General features: G+C 45.7%; 1 protein-coding gene across 2 annotated transcripts in view; it reads left to right on the forward strand.

Moving 5' to 3' along the window:
- The window catches only part of LRRC1 (leucine rich repeat containing 1), a 91,086-nt gene that overhangs the window by 50,721 nt on the left and 27,093 nt on the right, over positions 1-13,272 (forward strand). For both annotated transcript variants that reach the window (XM_032463306.1, XM_032463307.1), the window contains exons 3-4: positions 9,677-9,755; positions 10,987-11,076. In XM_032463306.1, the coding sequence (XP_032319197.1) occupies positions 9,677-9,755; positions 10,987-11,076 (169 nt within the window). The remainder of the gene's footprint in view (positions 1-9,676; positions 9,756-10,986; positions 11,077-13,272) is intronic.

A 13,272-nucleotide genomic window follows, 5' to 3' on the forward strand; every position in this document is an offset into this window, starting at 1 on the left:
GGGCCTCGTCAGCGTCAGCGGCCGAGTCTCAGATTCACCTGAGGTCGTGTTTTTCCTTTTTTTAAAGCTGACCTCACCCCAGGCCGCCTTCCTGGAATCTCAGGGGATGATGGCCCCAGCTGATTGTGATACACATTCAGGGCTGAGAACCAATTAGGTTAAATGCCTCAGTGTTTCTCATGGGTCTTAAGACCCTTTGTATCTGCATCTCTGGGGCATCGGATTAAAATGCAGACTGGTCCTCCAGACCCAAGACCCCGTGAATCAGTTGCTGGGAGGGGCCCCAGCCTTTCCATCATGTAAGCACTGCAAGCCTTTCTTCCGTTGGGTGAAACTTGGGAACCCCCCGTCTTTGGGCTACTCGGTGCTTTTCTCCGCCTTGGATTAGGGATGTGCACTGGGAAGAGCTGGCAGGAGCTGTTGAGAATCAGTGCTCTGGCAAGTTTATCCAAGCTGAGAGGCCTCTCCTTGTGCTTGTGCAGATCTGTGTTGTCCCCTCGACCCCAGCCCAGGCCCCTGGCCGCTCCTCTGCTCTGTGTTACCCGCAGTGTGGTTTTAGGAGTCCGAGTGACTCATCCCAGCCCACGGTCGAGCCTGTCAGTTGGAAAACACCGTGCGTGGTGTGGGGGTGAGAGGGTGTCCACCCCAGCAGACGATCAGACCCACAGAATTCACGGAAGGGATGCGCCTGACCCCAGGTGCTAATTTGCACTCCAGGGGAGGGGAAGGGTCCGTGGCCTCAGAAGATGGAGAGGCCTTGAGGGAGAGTGGAAGCCTTCATTTCCAGATTGAAGCATTCAATCCCTGAGAATTCCATTTCCCTAGAGAATTTTGGTGCATAAAGACCAGTAGTGTTTTCGTGTGTATTAAATGGGACACTGAAGTAGCTGGTAAGTACAAAGATTGTATTTTTAGTTTTTGGCATTTAGTTGCTGTCATCTTGAGGTTTAAGTAGCCATTATGCAGAATCATATATATTTTATTTTGGGAGGTGGGCAAGTAAGACGAGTGTCACACTGTCCACGTCCCCCCCACCCCCAGCTTCTCATTCTGTATGAAACCTAACACTTACCCTCCTGTTATTCCTTACTTTTTGGTGAAAAAAAATTTTTTCCCTCCAAAACAGGAGATCTTGTATCTCAAGACACATTTGTGTTTATTTGGTTAGCTCTGCTGGGGAGGAAAAGCTGAGGCGTGGAGGTTATTTCTGTCATTGTGGCTGGAATTAGGTGAAAACCCTCTGGGCCGAGAAGGTTTCTTTCCCGGCACAAGTTACCAAGACTCAAAATACAACTTTGACAAAGGGCCCCTGTCCCACCTCCCTCCCCGCAACACCCAGAGGCCACGCCAACCTTTCCGGCCTCACAGCCTCTCCCTGTCTCCCCTGCAGACACTGGAAAGGCTGCCCGGGCAGGACTCATGGCTTTGTCTACAAGGCTGCTGCCTCCTGGGCACGTCCGTGGGGGTTGGAATAATATAATAAACGGGATGGCGCCTTTGGAAAACAATCTCCCTTTAGCATTATTGTTTTTTTCCTTGCTCACCCAGGGTAACAGCCGAGGCAGCAAATGCAGACACGGATCATGCGTTCAGACTTAGTCTTCTTGGACAATCCTGGGTAGTTTTAAGCAGGCTGGAGTCAGACAGCCAGCCTTCAGCCAGTCCTTTTGGCACTCGAAGCCTTGCTGGGGCCGAGTGGTTGAATGGGTCTGTGAAGCCGGAAGATGCCCCGAGCGGGCCTGCGGTCAGAGCAGTCAGGGCCTCACCGCGGTCTGGGAGCATCTCTCCTGATGCGCTCCTGCAGTTCACGGCTGGTTGTTTAGTCCCCATCGTGTTTGGATCCTGCCTTTGAGTGGGCCTGGATTCGTGGTGTTTGTGCGTGGTGGGAGCCTGCCTTCCCTGCCAGTGCGGCCCTCCCGTCTCATCCTCCCTCCCTCCCGCACGCAGCATCACCTCGGAGATGCCAGGTCTGGTTTTTCACGGAGGATGTTGATGTTGGGGGTTTTGTCCTTTGCCTCTCAGCCTGCCCCTCCCTCATCTGCACCTGCTGCTCCTGCACCCCTCCCGCCCCTCCCCACGGACAGGGCTCTGATGTCCCCACATTTGGCCTCCCTGCGCCCCCTCCCGGCTGCCTTCTGAGCAGACGGGCGTGGGCTTCCCTGCGCCCTTCATTCCCCTCTGTCTGCCCCATGGCCCACTCCGCAGACGTTCCAGACAGAAAGATCAAACCCAAACATGGTAACATGACCTTTCCCCTTGACCTTGGTTTCCTCCTCAAGCCGCAAACTCCTCTTCCCGCCGGGTGGCCAAGCTTTCGGAAGGCACACTCCCCACCCAGGCTCGCCGGCATTCGGAATTACCAGGGCGGTAGGGTTTATTTTGGATGGGATTGTGACACGGGATGGCTCGCTCTTTGTTTTGATGAGACAAACTCACTGTCAGTTAGTAAAAAGCCAGGAGATTTCAGTCCCCAGTCGGGCTGTAATCGATGGACAGAGCACAGCAGCCCTTTTACATAAATACGTTTGACTTCACGATCAGAAAATCGTGTTCTTCCCCTTCCTCTCTTGTCTCCATCTTTGTCTCGGACTAGAATCGGGCAGGTGCTGCCTCCACCCCCCACCCCCCATCCACACGAACCAGTGGGAACGTCGCTTCTCCACCTTTGTGGTTTGATGCTCTGCGAACCACTCTGTTGGCGACCTCTGGACAGCGACAGCAGATTCCTGGGGCCCAGCCTGCATCTCGCTTACCTGTTGGCTGCCACGTCCTCCCACCCTCTTGGTGACCCCTCTGCCCCCTTGACCTCTCAGCTCTGTCCCCAGAGTTCTACCCCGGCCCGCACATCATTAATTCTCTCCTGGGTCCTCCCTCCTCAGATGGCTCACCCACCCCCGTCTCTAGGTGAGATGACTGCCCAGGGTGTCTGGGAACTGCAGGCCTGTGTCTCCCCTCCTCTGTCTCCCCACGTACGTTTCCTCTGGCCTCTCTTTCTCCTGCGTGTTTGGAGCCGATAGAATCTGCCTGTCTTCTCCCTCGGCCGTGAGGCAGACGGACCAGGATTTCAAAGCTCTGCTCTTAAACCTGGCCCTTCCCAGTCTTGAGTCTGTCCCCTGCTCTTCTCCCCACACCTAAGACTTCCCACTGGTGTCTAAGGGAGTGGTGACAGTCCCTGCCAGGTAGCTGATTTCAAAGGGGGCTTATCTGAGCACCAGACAGTTGGGGAGCAATTTCAAATCTCCATCTAAAGTAGAAGGGTTGTGTGAAAAAACATCAAGTGTGTATGTGGCTGAAGGGAGGTGTGTGTGTGTCTGTCTGTCCAGGGTGACCAGCTGGAGCCAGGAGCCAGCGGCCTGGGCAGGTTGGCCCTGTACACATTTACCACCCAGAGGGGCTCCAGCAGGAGGAGAGCTCAGTGTGGAGCAGCACTGTCCACCCGCTAGGCTCCTCCCTCCTCGTCGGAGGGCACCGTGTGGGATGGGAAGAGGACCAGGTTCTCTGTACTCGTGTCTCGCGCCTGCACCACCCTCAGTGTATTGATGTTAAACATGAAACGTGCTTGATGTGGACGTGGTTAGTTTCCGTGAGAAAGGAAACCCAGGCGGGCTTACCCGCAGGCCAACGTCTGCTACGTCTTCTCTTTGTAGAACAGAAATAGATGTTTGATGAACCAAGAATGGGGAGGTTGTTCACCTTGCACGAGTCTCGAGCTGGCTTACTGACTGTGGCTGCAGAGGTCGGGGAGGTTAGAGCCTGGTGCCCGTGTGCCCCTAGGGTGGCCGGGGGCCCCGGCCCTGGGTCTCCTTGAGGCCAGTTCCAGTCCCCGTGGGGCTGTTGTTGCCACGGCCCCATTGGCGGGTGCCATCTTACTTTTTGTTTGTCTCTGATCTGGTTTAACATCAGCCATGTGGTGATGAGGCTCTGCCCTCGGATTCTTGACTGTTCATGCAGCTACACGTATCTCTGCCTAAGATGGGATGCTGATAACAAGACACATCGAGAAGGAAAAATACCACATGATGTCACTTATATGTAGAATCTAAAAAAAAAAAAAAAAAAAAAAAAAAAAAAAGACAAATGAACTTATTTACAAAACAGAAACAGACTCACAGACAGAAAACAAACTTACGGTTACCCGGGGTGGGGGTAGGGGGTGGGAAGGGATAAAGTGAGACTTTTGAGATTTGCAGATACTAACTAATAAATATAAAATAGATAAATAAGTTTATACTGTATAGCAAAGGGAACTATATTCAATAGCTTGTAGTAACTTACGGTCATAAAGAATATGAAAATGAATATATGTATGCTCATGTATGACTGAAGCATTGTGCTTTGCACCAGGAATTGACACAACATTGTAAACTGACTATACGTCAATAGGAGAAAGAAAGAAAGAAAAAAACACCCAGTTCTTTCTGTGCTGACAGAGGCCTTGATGATAGCTGCCCCTCCTGTCTGAGCGTGTGTCAGGGTGAGAGGGGAGGTGGCCGTGTGCCGCAGACCCCACAAGCTGCTATGACAAGTGACCCGCACTCGGTGAAACCAATCTGGGGGGAGCCCTCTCGGCCTTTACATTTGTGTCCTTTGCCACGTTACCCTGTACGTTACCTCGTCTTACCTCTCAGTAGCCCGGGTTGGGGGATGAAGCCAAGAATCGCCAAGCCAAGCCCCTTTTGTGAGTGACGGAGGTATAGAACAGGCTGAGTTTTCCCATGCTGGGGCCGGAGGGGTGGGGTTGAGGAAGGTGGAATCCCAGCCTGATGTGTTAAAAACAGATGCTGAGAAAAGAAGGAAACAGCAAGGACCTACTGTACAGCGCAGGGAGCTATATTCAGACCCTTGTAACAGCCTATGACGGAAAAGAATCTGAAAAAGAATGTTATGTGTATAACTGAATCACTTCGCTGTACACCAGAAACTGACACAACATTGTAAATCAACTAGACTTCAATTGAAAAAAAAAGAAAAGACTAGGAGTGCCAGGAAGGGCAGGGACTGTCCTCTTAAATCACTTTCTAAATGACAGTGGCTGCGGCGAAAGCTGTTTTCTTCTCAGAAGCCCTTGGGCTGACGGTGCCAGCGTGGTGTCTACGGGGCGGTGCTGGAGACTCTCTGCGCTGCAGGGTTCAGGGCTGACTGTCAGTCCTCTGTTACAGGCTGTGCTCGTGGTTATACTGATAATTTATACACTTTTTATTTTTTGGTAAACTAAAAACATTTTTACTTTTTGGTTTATTGGTAAACTACAGGCATTCTTATGTTTTAATTGTGTCTCACTAACTCAGAGCAATTCTGACTCAGAAATAATGAGAGCCTAAAGTGGGCCTGAAATAAAACGTTATCTTAAGAAAGTTGTAGGGAAAGATTACTTAATTTTATAATCATTCTCAGACATTTTGTCATTATCGAATTTTAGGCTTTTATTCTTGGACATACAGGAGACAAAGCCAGTTTGGATAAATGAAGAGTGATTAAAATTTTTTGCTGTTTGACCTTCTCTAGAAGCTTGAACTAAGCTGAACGGTGGCAATTAGAAGTTTGGGGGACATTCTTTGACGAGATGAAGAACCTCATTAGTTATTTCTCGTATTTGTTTGTAAATAGATGTTTATTCAGGGTTTAATCATATGGCTTGTCAGACGGTTAAAACAGTAGCAAAAGCGCTCTCAGTCCTTCTCATCTCTGTTAATAACACTAGTACTTACGCTGCTGTTTATAATCACACTGCTCTTCTTCAGATTATTTGGCCTTGAATGGGAAGTAGTGATCCTCTCTACTGACCCCCCACCCAGTATAAAAAAAGTGGTCCAGCAGCGTGTCCTGTGCTGTTATGTTACTCTCAGAAGCTGGAGGTCTGATTACCCCTTGTTTATAGGAGAGGAAACGCCTTGTCTAGCAAATTAATGGTAAACAGCTGAGCCTGGAGCTGGTCGTCTGCTATCAAGAGATCTTTCCAGCCTTCTCTCCAGATGCTCCCGTGCTGATGTTCTGAAATTCTGGCACTCCCTGCCCAGGGCCTCCCCTCTCCCTCTCTGGCCCATGCTTCTTCTCAGCTCTTCCTTATTTAGTTCAAAGCAGAAGTGTCCCCCTTGGTCTGATTTTTTCCCCCTTCTCTGAACTTCTGCAGCACTCACGGTGTGCTGTGCTGGCAATATTTGAAAAATACCTGTTGACGACCCATTTTACAGATAAGGATATGAAGGCACGGGGGTGTGCTAAGTAGTTTGCCCGAGGGCCCCAGGAAATGCAGAAGACTGTCACAGATTGCTTTCCTGGCTGTTTGGGGAGTTGATGGAGGACCCGTGGGATACAGAGAGAGACAGATAAAGAGGACAGTGTCATCCTCTAGGTGGTCGGGGCCTGAACTAGGTTGATACTAATGAGAGTGGACAGAACGAGATGGGGAGGGAAAATAATTAGTGACTAATCAGAAGGACTTGGACATTGGATGTGAGTGGGAAGAGAGGGGGGTGCAGGGGAAAGGATTCTAATTACAGGTTTTTAATGAGGTTGGTGGTCAGCCTTGGCTTCATTGAGAAGTGGTTTTTATATGTATTTTTTCACATGTTGATTCTTAAATCTCACATTTGTCCAGAGCAAAACCCTTGGAAGGCAGTTAAAGGGGGATTTCAGCTGGGAATAACCTGCAGGCTTTATACTAGCTCTTGTGAGCTGGGACCGAGCAGTTTCCGCACTGGTAAAATAGAGATAATTTCCACCCTTTGGAGGGTATTTCGTGGCTCAGATGAAGAGAGCAGCCGTCCTTGCAGAGGCTCAGTAATGTGAGTTTCTCGCTCATTCATTCGGTGCCTGTGGGCTGCTTAAGCTTAATACGGCGGTCCCTTGGAGAAAAGGGAAGGAGAAAAACACCAAAAATTCTAGGATGCTCAGATCTCTCATGTAAATGGCATCATCTTTTCATTATCCTCCCATCTGCAGTAAAACCATCTCCAGATCACTCACAATACCTAGCACAATGGAAATAGTTGTAAGTACGATGGAAATACTATGTAAATAGTTGCCACGTGAGGCCAATTCAAGTTTTGCTTTTTGGAACTTTCTGGAAATTTTTTAAAAACTGTTTTTGATCCACAGTTGGTTGCGTCCCCAAACGTGGAACCTGTGTATGTGTGGGGCCAACTGAGCTATCTCAGCTTCGGGGAAATGGTAGCAGACAAGGCCAGGTGTGGTCCTTCTCCCCAGTGAGCTTTGAGTTCAGTAAGGGAGACTGACCATCGCCAGGCACTTATCTAATCAGAACCGTGACAGATTTCACAAACGTGAAGCCCACGGAACCTGAGAGCAGGGGAGTCCAGCCCCACCTTGGGGCCCAGAGGTGTTCCCGAGGGTGTGACATTTTAGCTGGGTACTTAAGGATGCGTAAATGTTCCGCTTGCTTAGTTTTCTGTTCTGCTATTTTTAGTGACCTAAAGCAAACCAGTAATCAGGACCCTATTGCCTTTCTCGTCCAAAGCTCTTATTTTTGCAGGCAAATACCTTCTTTTCAGGCAAGTTAGGAACAGGCATATGGTAGAAAGCAATGGTCTTTGGAGCAAGAGACCTGTGTTCTGTTTGCTGAGCTTGTATACAAGCAGGTTAGCTTGAGGAGGGGACACCTTCCTATGGAGCAAGCCTCTCGGCCAGCTCTGTCTGAACTCAGTCCAGCGCTGTTCTCGGGCAGTTGCTTTTGGTGTCCTCAGATGCCCTAACTCCAGACCAGTCCTGACCAGTTTCTTACAGCCGCTATTCATGTGTTCCCATGGAGGGCCCGTCTTCCCAGGCTTCAGTGATGTTTCTGATGCCCTGAGAAATAAAGACCTTTACCTAATTGACACATCTTTCCTCTTTCTCTGTTTTCTGGATCTTTTTCTCAGATGGAGCAGAAAGCTGCTGTACTCTGTGCGTGTGAGTGTCAGCTTGACCTTCTTCCTTGGCTTGTGAGGCCATGGCTGCAGCCCCAGCCTCTCTTTTCTCAGTCTTATAAATACCTCCCCCCCCCGGGACCTTAGTGGTGGCAGAGGAGGGACTGTTGGGGGGTCCAGGGCCGACAGCACCATTCCCTGGGCAAACCTCACCTACCTGGACAGCTGTGCATTCCTGTAATGGATGGATGTACCTTCATTCGTTCCTCCCTTTTTTTTTTTTTTTTTTTGCCTTTTCCTTTTTTAAAAAGTTGAAGTTTGTGTGTCTGTGTGTGTATATATTGCCATCATATTTATGAAACTAGGATCATTGGTAGTGTGTGTCCTTCACGACCTTGTGTGACCCTGCATAGGCAGAAAACAGTGTGAAGCAAATGTGACCACAAATTTAAATACTTTCAGCTTTTAAATTTGTACTGAGAGCTTTTCTGTAGCTTCTGGTTACTCTGTGGTGTTGGAGCAGGGCGTGCATTTCCCCCTTTATTTCTCCCATCTCCTCTCCACCCCCGATTTAGAAATATTAGGTATGTTTTGGCTCAACTTGCATTTGTCAAGCTGGTGGAAGAAATGGCCCAGGATCAGGAGAACCTTTCCTATTTTAGCCCTTCTTAATGTTAGTGGGTCCAAAGTAAACAGATTCTCGAAATTAAATGCCATGAGCTGAACTTTTCAAGCCCCCAAAAAAGCTGTAACCTCAGGTTTTAAACCAAGAGAAAGAGGAATTTAAAATAACAATTTCGGTCATTTCAAAAATCACAGTGTTTAGTGGCAGGCAAACATGGGGGAAAATATTCAGCCTCCTTACTAATAAAAGGAATGTAAAACAGAATGTTGCCAGACTACTTCACCAGTAACTTGGGCAGTTTCTAAAATGTAAGGGAAAAAAGGAAGGGGAAGGATGTTGAACTGGGCACCTTGTACTGGCTGGTCGAAGTGTAAATGGATGTAACTCGCCCCTCTAAAGCAATTTAACAGTATTTATCAAATGCTCTAGAGATGTGAGTGCCTTTGACACAGTAATGACAGTCTGGGCGCTCAGCCTAAGGAAATAACCAGCAATGGACATGAATATAATTATAACGTTAGGAGCTTGGAGCAACCTGAATGTCCAACAACAGGGGATTGGCTAAATGAAGTATGAAAGTATAAAAGTGGGCTTTTTGTGCCACTGAGAACAGCCAACTATTTGGAAGAATAATGACAGGGGAAAAGGTTTATAAAATAACATAAAGGGATGCACAAACCTAGTGTTTTGCAATATAATCTATTTATATACACACTCTGTGTGTGTGCGCGTGACAACGTGACAATGAACAAATACTTCAGAGTGAAACGTTTTCTCTGGGTGTTGGGGATGTTGGTGGATTTTTTTTCTTCTTCTTAGGACTTTTCTGGGTTTTCCAAATTATGTTTGTAATCAGAAGAAAATTCATGATTTAAAAATGCATCCTTTAGAATGCTTTGTACTGATACAACCATGTGAAAATGGGGGAATGGGAATGCTGTCAGTGACTTCCGGTAAGGTGACAGAACTTGGTGGCGGTGGTGGTTTTTAATCTTTTTCTTTAACGTGCTTCTGTTTAGAATTCATCTTCTTCTAGGAAGGCAAATATAAAATACACGTGGGAAAGTACTTTAGAAGTGCATGCCATGCTTCAGCAGGTAGTCCCTTGTGACTGTGGTCCAGCGTGAGGACGATGAAAACTCTCCACCGTGGAAGTAAATGACAGATACTTTCTTTCCCTCTACAGATATTCCTGAAATTCCAGAGAGCATCTCATTCTGTAAAGCACTGCAGATCGCTGACTTCAGTGGAAACCCACTGACTAGGTAACCTTTCTGCTTGCTTTTCTGTGGGTAGTACTAAGGGTACCTTTTTTGAGAACCGGGCTGTCCTGAGCCCCTCCTTGGGGCTTTTGGCTCAGCTGTGAGCCCCCTGACCGGTGGATTCCAGGCACTTGTGTGGTCCGGAGAACCATGCAGGGATGGCCCTCCAGAGTCTGGTCCCGCGGTCTCTCTGGGCCAGGTGGGTCCATTACTAATCGTGGGGACCAGATTTGGCTTTGAAGTTTGGAATTACCTAGATTAAATATCAAATGGTAATGGAGGATTTGTTTGTTTATTTGTTTTTAAAGGAACCTAGAAAGAGGAAAGAGATTCTAATCTAGAGACTATCACTCAGGCAGGAGTCCTCAACCATCCCCTGCAAAAAAAAAAAAAAAAAAGAGTTATGCAAAACAAAAGTTATATGATCTTTTCTCTGTATTAGTGGATTTATGTATAACGACTTTCAGCATTTTAGATGCAATGAGATCTTTTTGCCTTCAGTTAATGTTTTTTTTTTTCCTCCCTAAATACTGGCGACCATAGATATATTGAAAGTAAAGTTCCTTTGTAAGTATTTAAATAATAGTTTTATTTTGAAACCTCACCATTCAGTAGAGTCTAAGAGAAGTATACAAAATTTCTTTGTGTAGACCCTTGTGAAACGTGTAATCTGCTCAAGTGATTGGCATCTTAAATCAAATTAAAAGGAAAACATTAAGAAAGTAGCAATTGCCTGTCAGCTGCTCAATTGTAAGTGATTCATAGCGCTGCTCTGGGTATAAGCTACAGGAAAAAAAAGTTACTAAGCAGCTGTCTCGTGTTTTATTATAATCTTGTGGGCTAAAATTTCTGCCTATTTTCTCCTCATCAATGAAGCATTTCCACTCTCAGGCATTTTCAGTTACAGAAGCTATTTTCTTTCATAGAGCACTCAGTAGGCTCACAGCGTCTTTTTCTCTTTTATTCTTACAGCTTGTATATCTTTCCTCTTTAATTATTTCTGGGTCACCTTCTCAGCAAGTATTTATCATGCCCCTGCACTGCGAGGCAGACCAAGTCGTTATTTTTTGCCTTATAAATAGGAAAACAAGACAAAAGTGCCATATGTAGTGTAACTTTAGAAGGTTATTTCAATTAGCATATAGAAGAAATCATTATATTTATGTTTAATATACCTCTAGTATATATGCACTTCTCTTTTTCAATTATATCGACATTTTTTTTGTTCTTTTAGATTACCAGAAAGCTTTCCCGAATTACAGAATTTGACATGTCTTTCTGTAAATGACATCTCATTGCAGTCTCTGCCTGAAAATATTGGCAAGTAAGTTTTTTTTAAATTGAAGTATTGTTGATTTACAATGTTGTGTTAGTTTCTGGTGTACAGCATAGTGATTCAGTTATATATATGTATATGATAAATAATATATATATAAGTACTTTTTTATTATAGGTTATTACAAGATATCAAATGTAGTTCCCTGTGCTGTACAGTAGGACCTTGTTGTTTATCTGTTTTATACATAGTAATTAGTATCTGCAAATTCCAAACTCCTGATTCATCCCCCCCACCCCAGCCCTTTTCCCCTTTGGTAACCATTAATTTGTTTTTTATGTCTGTGTGTCTGTTTCTGTTCTGTAAATAAGTTCATTTGTGTCTCTTTTTTTTTTTTTTGTACATTCCATATATAAGTGATATCATATGGTATTTTTTTCTTTCTCTTTCTGGCTGACTTCACTTAAAATGATGATCTCCAGGTCCATTCATGTTGCTGCAAATGGCATTATTTTTTTCTTTTTTTATGGCTGAGATAGAGATAGATAGATAGACAGACAGATAGATAGATAGATAGATAGATAGATAGATAGATAGATAGGCAGGCCACATCTTCTTTATCCAGTCATCTGTTGATGGACACTAGGTTGCTTCCATGGCTTGGCTGTTTTAAATACTGCTGCTATGAACATTGGGGTGCATGTATCTTTTTGAATTAGAGTTTTCTCTGGATGTTTGCTCAGGAGTGGGATTGCTGGGTCATTTGATAACTCTAGTTCTAAGTTTTTTTTAAGGCATCTTTTTGAAAACCATTACCATGTGTAATACTCTTTTTTTTTGAGGCCTGGGAATTTCTATAAGATATTTATTGTTTCAAAAACAAAAATGAAAGGGTTTTAGAACAATTTCTGGAGCACAGCCACCATAAGGAAATTTGTAACCAGAGATTGCTTCAGGACGAATCCGGTGTGAAAATAGCAGAACTGCTACGACTGTGTAATTCCACACCCCCCCCCCCCCCGCCTTCAGTACCGCTTTCCCCAGTCAAGTACTATTGCTGTAAATGTTTATAGGTTTATACATGTTAATGGTTTAATAATGTACTGTCTTTTGTTTGCTTGGGGCACTTCAATTTATTTGATTCTTTACTTTCTTAATGATTTTGTCCCCCAAAATGGAAAAAAAAAATCCAAGTGGTTTAGGGCAGGAATTTTTAAAATATAGTGGAGAACAGATGTAATTTTTTTTTTTTTAAAGTAACCCCTCATCCAGTCCCTGAAATAGAATCCTAAAAATACAGTTGACCTACGTTCTGGCTTCTAGAAGAATGTCCCTCGTGTGCCTGCTCTCGGGGACTCTGTGAGACGTTAAGGTCAGTGTGCTGAGAGGAAAAACTTTTGTGGTATCTTTCTGCAGGAGTTTGTGAGGTTTTTTTTTTTTTTTTTTAAACCTCATTTGGTGGTGGGAGGGGCAGGAAGGATAGAAAATAGTATTTTTTGGAGGAGAAGGAGGTTATTCTGATGGTATTCCATAGAAATTTAATGTGCCAGGAATTAAAATTGAAGGATAAAATATCTGTTACAGGGGAGTGGTTAAAAAAATTAAGGTCTGTGTAGATAGCAAGATACTATGCAATTAAAAAATATTTGTTTGCTCTCGCTTTGATTATGAGAACTGTTACTCGGTTTCTAAATTTCTAAAATCATTTTTCGTTTCCTAAAACTGGAGGAGGATACACTGAACTTGTGTGTTTCATCGTATAGTTCAAGTGCATTTCCAAGCAGATGGGGTTTATGTGTGTATGTGTGCTGATCATGCAAATCACATGTGCATTTGCTGATGTTACGAAACCAGCTCTGTTAGCGCCTGTGATTCTGGCTCTTACGCTGGAGGAGAACAGAGGATTAGGGCGGATTAGAGGGTTGGGGTGAGGTTTGACTCCTTGTGTTCTGTGCGTGCACATGTGAAAGTCCTCCGCGTGGGGGCGTCACTCTGGTGATACCAGCGGAAGCTCACGTCTTCGGTTGGCTGGAGCTTAGTGCGGTGCCTGCTGGAGTCGCAGCGACTCAGGTTTCTTCTGAACCAGTACGTTTTGCCAGCGCCGACATCACTGGGACGTGTGCGGTTTCTGCGGGTGCAGGGTTGCCACTGCCTGTGCAGACGCGACCCAGAGCATCAGCTTCTGAGGGGGAGCCCATCTGTCTCCTTTAACCGTGCTCCTCACGGACATGGATTGCACCCGGA

The sequence above is a fragment of the Camelus ferus genome, chromosome 20, assembly GCF_009834535.1.
Source record: "Camelus ferus isolate YT-003-E chromosome 20, BCGSAC_Cfer_1.0, whole genome shotgun sequence".
Classification (NCBI taxonomy): Eukaryota; Metazoa; Chordata; class Mammalia; order Artiodactyla; family Camelidae; genus Camelus; species Camelus ferus.